This window comes from Miniopterus schreibersii (assembly GCF_964146895.1).
Source record: "Miniopterus schreibersii genome assembly, chromosome: 11".
In the NCBI taxonomy this organism is placed as follows: Eukaryota; Metazoa; Chordata; class Mammalia; order Chiroptera; family Miniopteridae; genus Miniopterus; species Miniopterus schreibersii.
In genome coordinates, this window is record NC_138111.1 from 35977730 (window position 1) to 35989967 (window position 12238).

Sequence of the window (12238 nt, forward strand, 5' to 3'; positions counted from 1 at the left end):
CAGTTTTTCCATCAGATTTTTTTTTTTTTTTTGGTGTTAAGTTGTATGAGTTCCTTATATATTTTGGATATTAACCCTTATCAGATGTGTTATTGGCAATTAGTAGGTTGTCATCTCATTTTTTGATGGTTTCCTTCACTGTGCAAAAACTCTTTAGTTTGACGTAGTCCCATTTGTTTATTTTTAATTTGGTTTCCCTTGCCAGAGGAGATAAGAAAAAAAAAGTTCCTAAGAGCAGTGTCAAAGACTTTCTTGTCTGTTTTCTTCTAGGAGTTTTATGGCTTTGGGTCTTACATTTAAGTCTTTAATCCATTTTGAGTTTATTCTTGTATATGGTATAAGAAAGTGATCCAGTTTCATTCTCTTGCATGTGTCTGCCCAGTTTTCCCAGCACCATTTACTGAAGAGACTGTCTTTACCCCATTGTATATTCTTTCTTCCTTTGTCATAGATTGAACATGTAGCTGTGGGTTTATTTCTGGGCTTTCTATTCTGTCCTGTTGATCTATGTGTCTGTTTTTATGCCAATACCATGCTTTTTAAATTACTATAGCCTTGTAGTATAGTTTGATATTACGTAGCATGATAACTCCAACTTTGTTCTTTCTCAAGATTGCTGTGGCTATTCAGGGTCTTTTGTAGTTCCATATAAGTTTTAAGATTATTTTTTCTAGTCTGTAAAAAATGCCACTGGTGTTTTGGTAAGGACTGCATTGAATCTGTAGATTGTAAAAATGTCCATACTACCCAAAGCAATGTTAATTTTTTCTATCCATGAGCATGGTATATACTTCCATTTATTTATATCTTCTTCAATTTCTTTCTTCAGTGTGTTATTGTTTCCAAAGCCAAGTCTTCTACTTTCTTGGTTAAATTATTCCTAAGTATTTTTTTTATTCTTTTTGATGTAAGTGTAAGTGGGATTTTCTTAAATTTTTCCTTCTGATAGTTTGTTATTAGAGTACAAAAATGTAACTGATTTCTGAACATAAATTAATTCAGTAAAGTAGCACAATACAAAATTAGTTATAATATATTTTTTAAGGTTCTATGTTGTGTAATGTCCTCTGCAAATAATGACAATTTTTACTTCTTATCTAATTCAGGTAACTTTTATTTCTTTTCTGATTGCTGTGGCTATGACTTACAATACTCTGATGAATAAAAGTGGTGGAAGTACATATCCTTCTCTTAAAGAATCAGCTTTCAGGTTTTCACCACTAAGTATGATGTTAGGTCTGGGTTTGTCATATATGGCCTTTACTTAAGTTTTTTTTTAAAATCATAACTGGATGCTGGATTTTGTCAAATGCTTCTTCTGAATCTACTGATATGATCATATGATTTTTATCCTTCATTTGGTGTATCATTATGGTATATCATTGTTTTAATACTCACAAATTAATCTTGCACCCAAGGAAAAAATACCACTTGATTATGGTTGTGATCTTTTTAATGTATTGCTGAATTTGGTTTGCTTTTATTTGGTTGAGAATTTTTGCATCTATGTTCATCAGGGAAATTGGTCTATAATTTTTTTTTTTTTTGTAATGTCTTTGCCTGGTTTTGGAATCAGGGCAATGGGAGCCTTTTCAATTTTTTGAAGTAGTTTAATTCTTTCTTTGAATGTTTGGTAAAATTCAGCTGTGAAGCTATCTGGTCCTGGACTTTTGTCATTGGGAGTTTTTTGATTACTGATGAATTTACTTAGTAGTGATTGGTCTGTTCCCATTTTCTAATTCTTCTTGCTTTGGTGTTGGAAAAGTGTATATTTCTAGAAATTTATCCATTTCTTCCAGGTTGTCCAATTTTTTGGCATATAATTGTTGTAGTATTTACTGATAATGTTGTTTGGGACTCTCTGTGCGTCCTGAACTTGTATGTCCATTTTCTTCACCATGTTAGGGATGCTTTCAATCCTTATTTCTTCAAATAGGTTTCCAATCCCTTGCTCTCGTCTCCTTCTGGTGTCCCATATGATGCAAACGTTGGTTTGCTTGATGTTGTCCTAGAGGTCCCTTAAACTATGCTCATTTTTAAAATTTTTTCTTTTTGCTTTTCTGATTGGGTGTTTTATGCTCCCTGGTCTTCTAGGTCACTGACTTGATCCTCTGCTTCATCTAATCTGTTGATTTCCTCTAATGTATTCTTCATCTCAGAAAAGTTTTTTGTGGTTTCAATCTCTTTGAATAAGTTCTCACTGAGTTTATCTATTCTTCCCCTAGGTTCATTGAGCATCCTTATAATCAGTGTTTTGACTGTATTTGGTAAATTGCCTTTATTTCATTTAATTTTTCTAGAGTTTTGTCCTATTCTTTCATTTGGGACATGCTGCTTTATTTCCTCATTTTGGCTACCTCCATGTGTTTATTTCTACATATTAAGTACATCTACTTTTCCCAGTCTTGGCAGGGTGGCTTTATGTAGTAGGTATCCTGTGGGACCCAGTGTCGCAGTCTCCTGTTTACTTGAGCCTGGTTCCATTTGGTTGTGTAACCTCCTATTATAGTTGAGTCTTGATTGCTGTTGGCATATCAGTGGGTGGGACTGATCTCAGGCTGAATGGCTGTGAGGACTGGCCATGATGACACTGACAATTTGTTGTGTGGAGGCTGATCTCACGAAGAGGGAGTTACTTTAGTGGGCTTTGGTGCCTGCGATGTCTGCCCTTTGGAAATGTCTTTTGAGGAGCTGGCTGGGTGTTGCTCCGGTATGGTCTGAAGCTGGCCACTGGGTATGTTGGTTCTGGGGCCTCTTGGGTGAGGCTCTGGTATAGACCAACTTCAGTCACTGCCTGGGGCCACCTGGTAGAAGCTACAAAGTGATCTGCAGTCGGTTACCACCTGTGTTGGGCTTGGAGGTGCCTGGGAGAGGCTATGCTGGGAACCAAGGCTGGCTGCCACTTGTGCTGGGCTTGGGCCTGCTTAGCAAGAGGAAGAGGGCAAGTCGTGGCTAGCTGTTGCTGCTTTGTGGCTTGTGGACCTTTGAAAAATTTCAGGAAAGTCTGGAGTGCAATCCAGACAGGCCGCTTTTGTAGAAAGTTGCTGAAAGAGGTACGATCTGGGTGTGTGAGTTAGGTGGGGTCCCATGGAATCACCAGAGTAGGGCAAACAGTGTTATTTAGGTTAATGGAGAGTTCAGATTTGGAGCCTACCTGAGCCTGGGTTAGGGGGAGGGCTCAACAGCATATGCCAGCACTTCCATCCCCAGACAGAGCTTCCCCTGCAGTGGAGCTCAAAGCAAGCGAGGTTGTAAGCTATTGAGTTTGTGCTTAGGTGCTTTGAGGTCTGCAGCACCTAGGTATCTAGCAGCCCATTGTCTTTCTTGGACACAATCCCCACTGGTTTTCATAGCCAGATGTTATGGGGACTTTTCTTCCTGGCACTAGTGCCCTGGACTGGGATCGTCACTCCTTAGGGCAGACCTCCAAAGCCAAGATATTCATCCTGATTCATAGTCGCCATGCCATGAGTCCGTGGGACCTGCTCATTCCGTATTTCCAGCCCTCTTATCAGTCTCAACGTGGCTTCTTTATACTTTTAGTTATAGCAGTTCAGTTTAGCTAGTCTTCAGGTGGTTCTCAATGATGGTTGTTCTATAATTTAGTTGTAATTTTGATGTTGTTGTGGGAGGAGGTAAGCAGTGTTTATTTACTCTGCCATCTTGCCCAGAAGTTCAAGACTCTTTCTTTAACTGACCCGAAAATGGACTCATTGCAAATTATTGTTCCTTTTCCACTACTGCCCACAATCCTGACACTCCACTTTACCAATGTGGCATAACTTATCCCATGCATATCATGGTTTATGAAAGTAGTTAAAGCGTCACAAACCTTGAAGTGGCTGGTATCAAGTGCTATGAGTGAAATTTTCAAGTCACAGTGGATCTCCTTGGTAAATCACTTAAAAAAAACAAACCTTCCTCCATTTTTAGGTTATGAACTTATGAAAATTCAGGTCATTTTCAGATATAGGGGAACCCTGTTTTTAAGTAAGGGTAAAGAGCACTTGGTGGTAATTAAAAAGTGATACTTACATGGTGTCCTGGGGATCTATCACCCAATCCTCTCACCCCAGTGTTGTGTGGTGAGAATCAGGTCTGGTCAAGAAAATCTTGGACACAGAGCCTGAGTGGGTCTGGCCTGCACCTGCCAGACCCGTCATACATCAGAAAAGCTATGAAGATGCAAAGTCACCTATGAAGCTCCATGGAAACGAGACCATAAATGATGTTCTGTCAGTGCCACTGCATGCCCAGTTCTTTGTGAAGTCTTTTTGAGATTCCTAATAGTTGTGGAATAACCATACGAGGTCAGTAATATTATCCTCATTTTTACAGATGAGGGAAGTGAGGCACATAGAAATTCATAACCTGCCCAAGGTCTGGACCCCAGATATGAACAGCAGCATTCTGACTCCTGGATCCACATTCTCCCAACCATAGCACTGTTCTGTCCCCTGTCAATTTCTAGAAGAGGAGCCATTCAAAGGAAGACAAAGAATAAACCCAGGGGAATAATCTTGCCAGGTAAGATTGTTGCAGATGCATACATTTAAAAAATTTTTTCTATTTTCATAACAATTTAAAGATATTTAGAACAATGGTTCAAAATCATTTCTTCCTACATCATTGATATGTACTGTCTGCATAAAATTTAGGCACAAATTTTATAGCCCCCTCAGTGTGAATTATAATAAGAGCTACAGTTCACAAAATGTTGGAGTTAGAATAATTTAAAGCCATTCATTTTATAGGTAGGAAAACTAAGACTAGAGAAATGAGGGAATTTGGCATCTGCCAAACTGTAGGGGGCATGGAGTAGTCTGAGGTTCCCACACCTGGTTGTGCATTAGAAACACTTGAGAAACTCCTAAAAATATTCATGCTCAGGCTACAACCACAAGACCAATTCATTCTAAATCTCTGAGGAAGCTGTGGGGTCCTAGCATTTTGGCTGAAAACCACTGGTGCAAAGAAAGAAAAATGGACCAAAATTACCTGGTTCTGTCATTAATTCTTGTCCTCCGGGCTTAATGAATGATTCAGAAAGCATTTGGCTGGTATTTACATATCAAAATTATAAACAATCCAACTAATAGATAGCAATAAATTGGTATCTCTAAATTAAATTCTGCTGTTATTAAAAATGAAGTTTCTAAAGATTTTAAAAACATAGAATTATGTTTATATCTAATGCTTAGTGCAGGATACAAAATTCCATGTATATATGGCAAATGATGGGAAATACATCAAAAATTAACTAGAAAGGCTATATATTATATGGTTCCAACTATGTGACATTCTGGAAATGGCAAATCTATAGAGTAAAAAAACTAGTGGTCTCTAGGGGTTGGGGGGAAGGAAGGATGATAGGCGGAGCACAGAGGATTTTTAGGGCAGTGAAACTGTTCTGTATGATACTAAAATGGTAGCTACACATCATTACACATTTGTCCAAACCCATAGAACATACAACACCAAGAGGGAACCCTAATGTAAACTGTGGACTTTGGGTGGTAATGGGGTGTCAGTGTAGGTTCATTAGCTATAACTAATGCACCACTCTGGTGTGGGATATTGATAATGGGGGAGGCTGTGCATGTGCCTGAGTTCAGGGGATATATGTGTACTCTCTGTACTTTCTGTTCAGTTTTGCTGTGCATCTAAAACTCTAAAGTTTAACTGGCGATGTCTTAGCCAGTGGGTGATTTATTCTTTCTTGCAATTAAAAATATCCCTAAAACCAAAGCAAAACCCACTAAAAGCATAAGTTCAAGAGGAATCAATGCCAAAGTCATATCAGGAATGGCCTAGCTGACACATGCCTGATAGTTTCTTTCTTTCTTTTTTTTTAAGTGGAAATATCTTGTTAGGCCTTCAAGTAGAAAGATCACACTGTTCAGAAGATGAAAATGAGCAGTTGTACTCACCGTCTTTGCAGATGGCTCCCATCTGACACATTCCTGAGTCTAGGAGATACCCACTGGGGCAGCTCGTACAGTTCTTGAAGCCTGGACCATTGCACGTCAAACAGCTGGTGTCACATCTAGGAAAAACACATAGAACTTATCATCCTTTCACACATCAGGCACAGGAAAAGATGTACTTACTATCAACTTCTTAATGTCTTAAACTTAAATTTCTCTTTGAAGATGACACAAGAATCTTTTCTTAAAATAACTGCTAGGTTTGGCAACATTAAAGAAAACCTATCAGGTAGACAGTGTGATTTTAAAGGTTTTAAAGTACGCCTGAGGCAAAAAATATATATCAAAAGACAAACTGGGTGAAAGCTGCAGGGCAGTAATGTTTGAACCTAATTTTATCATTAATAATTCTAAGTTTCATATTATTTATGAAGTCAGTCAAATAAGGAACCCAGTAACCAAATGCTAGAGCTTGAGGGGCAGATCCACTTACTTTTTGCAGGATTTGTGTCCATTCTCTGAAGAGTGGTCAAAGTAATAGCTGACACTACAGCTCTGCACACATCTCCCATCCTCCATGAAGTAGCCCTCCGTGCAGTTAATGCACCCATCAGCGCCTGCCCCTTCACAGCAAGACAAACCCAGGAAACAGAAAACCTCAGAAGTTGCAAGATGGGCTGCTTCTCACACAGTTTGTGGAAAATGCCACTAATTGTTATAATTTAACATTTGTGCTTTTTCTTACATTCTTTGGGAGAACACCCCCCTCCCATTTTAAATTGAATTCGTTTTCCAAAAGCATCAAATCTGTTGGAAAGAGAAGGAGCTCTCACTGGGGTATTTAGGTTTCTCAATGAGGATAGGATACCAAGGACTGACTTTCGATGAGAACACGTGCATGATTATCGGAAGAGAAATATGCTTCTCCAGCAGTTACTTTGAAGTATCAAGTGGGTTTGCATGAGTGACGGCTAAAAACAGATAAACAAAAGCCAGACCAGATACAGAGGAATTAACAAAAGGACTGGGGAGGAGGTACCAGCGCAGGTGGCACAGAAGCGGTGACAGGGCTGACAATCCTGGCCATTGAAGTACTGTCTGTCCTCACAGGCGATGGAGCACCGGGATCCCTGCAGGCTGAAGACATAGACACAGACTGCTGTGATCAAGGCAAAGAGGTAAGGACTCCCCAATTTCATATGTAACAAATACAGCCTCCCCCAGAGACCTGTGGATTTGGCAAAGCTTCAGAGCAGGGGAAATAGCCCTCGTGCTTTCTATTTTTTCCCTCTCAACGCTACGGTGCCTCTCTCTGCCTTATTATAATGCTGTCTGTGTCACATACACATGCTGTAAGCTCTGGGGCTAGTCCTCTGAACTGTTAGACACATCTGACAACCCAGAGGTTTTAAAAAGTATTTTATTAACAAAACAATCACATTACCTAATAATGTGCCTAACAATTCCCTGATATCCAGACCTACTACATAATACATTTAAAAGTTTCATAATTATAAATGCAGTAGGAACACAGTAAATGAATTATAACTGAATTATAGGGCACAACCATTCCTGTCTAAACTCCCAGGAGTAGCTTTTTTGTTGTTGTTTTTAAGTGTTTCTGGTTTTAGTTTTTGTTGGCTCCCACAACAGAATTTTAATATGCTTTTGCCTCTGTTTCTTGATTTATTTTAAACTGTAATGAATAATTTAGCATATCACCTATCTATACTGCTGCTTCCCCAAACCTCTCAACTTTTCTTAGTTATATTACTATTTAGTGTTTCTAGACATTCTCTGTACCACATTTTCTCTACCTAGCACACCTAGTAGTTAATGAGTTGATAGAATGTCAAATAAGGAATCTATTTTTTTCACTCTCCTAAATTCTATCAGCTGTGGTATTTCTTATAGTCTACAGGTGGAGTCTTAAAATTCAAAATAAATTAATAGAATTTTCACTATTTAATATGCAAATATTACTCACTTAGTAACTAAATAGTGTGACTGGAGCCAGGGAGGACATGTACTCCTATGTCACCAAACAGACGATACTAGAAGATGGATATCTAAGCAACAGGGTCAAATGTTCTCTTTTCTTAAACTCTTTATATTGCCCCAACTCACATCTTCTTTGACTTTGTAAAATTAGTATAATCCATATAAAAGCACAGAGTAAAATTTACTTCAGTAAAGAAATTTGGAAAGCACAAAACCAAAGTAGATGAAAAAGAATCCCAAACAGTCCTATTAACATCTGAATCCATTTCCTCCTAGTAGTTTATGCAGAGATATTTTTCCATGCCTGCTCTTAGCCACTATTTAAAAAATTTATAGGTCTTGAGCAAAGTGGTCAACCCAGAAGCCCCTGAGGAAAATATAGGGAGCCTCAGTGAGACTGAGGGCAGCATAAATGAAAGTGTTCTCCATTCATCGGTATCCTCACTGGCCAGAGAGAGGTGTAATTTAAAAAGAATATTCCTTCCACCTTGGCTGGGTGGCTCGGTTGGAGCGTCATCCATACACCAAAGGTTGCCGGTTCGATCCCCAGTAGGTGCGTGTAAGGAAGGCAACCATTTGATGTTTCTCGCGTCAATGTTTTTCTCTCTCTCCCTTCCTCTCTCTCTAAAATCATTTTAAAAACACACACATATCCTTGGGTAAGGACTACAAAAAATGTTTAAAAGAATATTCCTTCCCTTTCTGTAGAGCTGGAAAAAAGGACACTGCCTCTAATAGATCCTTTTGTGGGAGGAAACAGGACCACCGCAAAACTTATCAAAGCTTGGCATTGACCCAGCAGGAGACAGGCCAGATGAATGAACTCGGGGAATGAACTCAGGGGGACGCGCAGCAGAGAGCGGTCACTGCAAACCCCAAGCTTTCTGCTTCCCAAATCAGGGGCGGCCGGGGGAATGGGCCTGGTCCTGCACGCCTGCGCTCCGTCTGTGACAAACCCGTGAGGTTAGCCCTGGGCTGTCCCACCTGCTCAGGCACTGGTGGCTCCTAGCGTGGCTAAGGAATGGGATTTTATAGTCTAAATTTTACAAATTGGCACTTAGTTCAGTTATTGGCAAAATTTCAAGTAAGTGTGGAACAACTCAGCTACTTCAACTAAATTTTATAAAATCTAAATACAGATCAGAAAATTATTGTTTGAATTGAGATGTGGTTTAGTTTAGGTAGGGGTAAAATACAGACCAGATTTCCAAGACTTGGTACAACAACAAAAGAATGTAAAGTATCTCACTAAGAGTCTTTTATACTGATTTAATAAAATATTATCATTTCAATATCTAAATAAATTTCACCTGTATCTTTTTTACTTCTTTTGATGTGGCTCTCATTTCTATTGGAGAGCACTGGTTAACTTATTCTATAAAACGTTCCCTAAGAAATATAGAAAATAATCTTAATGTTTTATTTCTCATGGACCAATTATGTGTCAGATACTGGACTAAGTGCTTTGTAAATGTTATCATGGCTAATCCGTATCATAATCCAGAGCATAGGGGTTATCATTTTATAGATGAGAAAATTGAGGCTCAGAGTGGCTAAGTGACCTGGCTAAGGTCACAGAGCTGATAAACAGCATTCCTTCTTTTTATTATACCAATGCTCCTTCTCCAAAAAGAATTAGGCTGACAAGACCGATATTTGTCAAGACTGTCTTGGGATGAAAGGTGCTAAGCAAACTAACAGTGAATGCATTTATGAAAAGTAAAAATGATGTTGCAATAGTACTAATGTGAAGAATTACCTGCCTGTCCCTGCTTATTTCACCTCTGATCAAAGGTGGAAAGAGAGGTACCACCAACACTTGGAAGGGATCGAGCCCAGTCCAGCTCCTCACGCAGCACAGGATGGTTTCACCTTCTCTAATCGAGAGACGACCTAATTCATTTGAGCTGCTTATTGCTCTCTTACAGAATCTACCAACTACGTAAGTCCTCACTTAATGTTGTCAATAGGTTCGGAGACTTTAAGTGAGACGATGTATAACAAAACCAACTTTACCATAGGCTAATTGATAGAAGCAAGTTATTTGAGGACCTGCTGTATCTGGTTTTAGCTATAAGCAAGTCCTCCACTCAAGGAAAACATATCTAGTGTTAAATTTGTGTGCAGATGATGGCGTAATGGAACCAAGCCTGAGGTTCTTAAGATAAGAGAATGACTGGCTATATGGTGAGAAATAATAAAGATACGGGGATAGTTTCTGACCACCAAAGGAATCAATCGGGGATTAAATGTAACTCATTGGTATTAACTACAGTAATCTTTGAATGGCACACTGCCAGTTAAAAAGTATGAAGAAAGCCTCTCAAATGGCCATTTTTATTTACTTGTATCTGAGCCATCTTATTTCATTTATAAACCTTCCTTAGCCAAGATGGCATCCAATTTTTCACATATGATGGTGGAGATAATGCAAATAGCAGTCAGGTGTTCGGATGGGAGTGAAACCAAGGGTGATGGTGAGAGGGTATTTATATTGGGAAGCGCCCTGTGTTACTTACACAGCCCTTCACTGTCTTACCTTAACCCATCCCTACATTCTGTACAGTTGTGGGATTCAGTACATGTCTTGCAGTTTTCACTACACTTCCGGCAAAGATTTTTCTCTGTTAGAAAAAACAACAACAAGGTTATAAATCAGTTGGTCAGCTGGATTCTATAGAAGCATGTGGAGATTTCCGATGTTTGCAACGTATGCTATAGTACACATGGTCTTGAGCAGAAAATTGCAGGAAAAACCCCCTAGTCAACATTTGCTATCATTTGCTAAAGCAAATACAGGTAGGAATTGTAGCATTGGCAAATACCTTAGAGATATCTACCATTTTGCAGACAAGAGAACTACAGCCCACTTAATTCTTAGTTGAATAGTTTATTGGCTTTTTCCCTCCCAACTTCCAACAATGAAAATCCCACTAATGAAGCTGGGGCAATGCCACCATGTGAGGGTTGGGAAGCAATGCCTGTGGCTGGGGAAAGGAAAGACAGACCCCCAAGCTCACAGCTTTTAAGACTACTCTGATGAACTCTACTATAAAAGAGAACCTACATTTAAGATTGCAAGGTAAGGATTATTTCTTGCATGGTCTAGAACAGTGTCTTGTATTTTATAGTGGCTGTGGAATTGATATATTATATTTCAGATAACATCTGTGTACTGGAGAATAGCAATGTATTGGATTGAACAAATATACCGTGAATACTGGCTTTCCTTTTTAATACCAAACACAGGTCCCCATTAGGGAAAAAAAAAGGCAAATAAATGATTGCTCCATAGTGAAAAACGATGATTTGTTATATTAAGGCCTGTTACTTAGGTGAAATTTTCTGGAGACTTAATACCTTCTCTGAGATGCAAGTAGATTCTAACCACATGTATGTGTAGAACTGAATGAAGCTTTGTTCTATCTGCTCTTGAAATGTTGTTGGTCTTCAGGGTTCCGCAGAGAAACACTGCTTTAATGATCCCTGTAAGGAACTCCTGGAGGTCCATCTTCTTAAGCCACTCAGTATAAAATATAAAGTCCTTTACAACCTTCTGGTAGTTACCACATGGTCTCCCCCTTCTCCCACCTGTGTCACCAAGAATACTAGACATGGCATAGGATCTGAAGTCAGAGGACCTAGGTTTGCATTCTGCTTTTAGCATTTCCTGGCAAGTTCAGGGTCTGTCTTCTTCCATTTAAAAAATGCGTATTACAATGATGCCTCCCTCTCAGCTTGTCTTGAGGCCAAAATGAAATTATTCAAGGGAACCATATAAACTTTAAAGCACTGTAAAGGCGCTAGCAGTAATTATTATTAGTCATGATCCCTAAGTTGTAGGCAAATGAACATATTTAAAGAGGAAACTATAACAAAAGGCAATTACATAGGGGAGCGATGCACAGACCACTCTTATCAGCAAAGTAATTGTTTGAACAGCCTTCCTTAATTATCCTGCTGCCAGGTTCTGAAAAAAGAACGGACTCTGTTATCTTGATCCTGTTATACACCATCTAGAACAAAATTTCTTTTTCAAGGTTCAGCCTTCTGGATAGTATTTTTTCTTCTTCAAGGAATACTGCTTGCTTCTGTGGATCTCTTATTCTACCTCCCACTTCCATTTTCTCCTTCCTCCATCAAGTTGTAGCTCATGTTCCAAATCTTGGGGGGGAAAAAAAGCTAGAGGGGAATCCCTACCCATTGCTCCGAAGGTTAAGCTCTCTCAGCTTAACCCCATCTACCACACAAAACCACCTACCTGTGAGTCAAGAATTTGACTTCTTAAAAAGCAAGAGTATTCACTTCAG

General features: G+C 39.1%; 1 protein-coding gene across 2 annotated transcripts in view; it reads right to left on the reverse strand.

The window, feature by feature from the left end:
• Positions 1–12238, reverse strand: part of PCSK5 (proprotein convertase subtilisin/kexin type 5) — a 383530-nt gene that overhangs the window by 121653 nt on the left and 249639 nt on the right. For both annotated transcript variants that reach the window (XM_081151682.1, XM_081151681.1), the window contains exons 17-20: positions 10468–10552; positions 6967–7064; positions 6421–6550; positions 5931–6046 (exon numbers count right to left, since the gene is read on the reverse strand). In XM_081151682.1, the coding sequence (XP_081007808.1) occupies positions 5931–6046; positions 6421–6550; positions 6967–7064; positions 10468–10552 (429 nt within the window). The remainder of the gene's footprint in view (positions 1–5930; positions 6047–6420; positions 6551–6966; positions 7065–10467; positions 10553–12238) is intronic.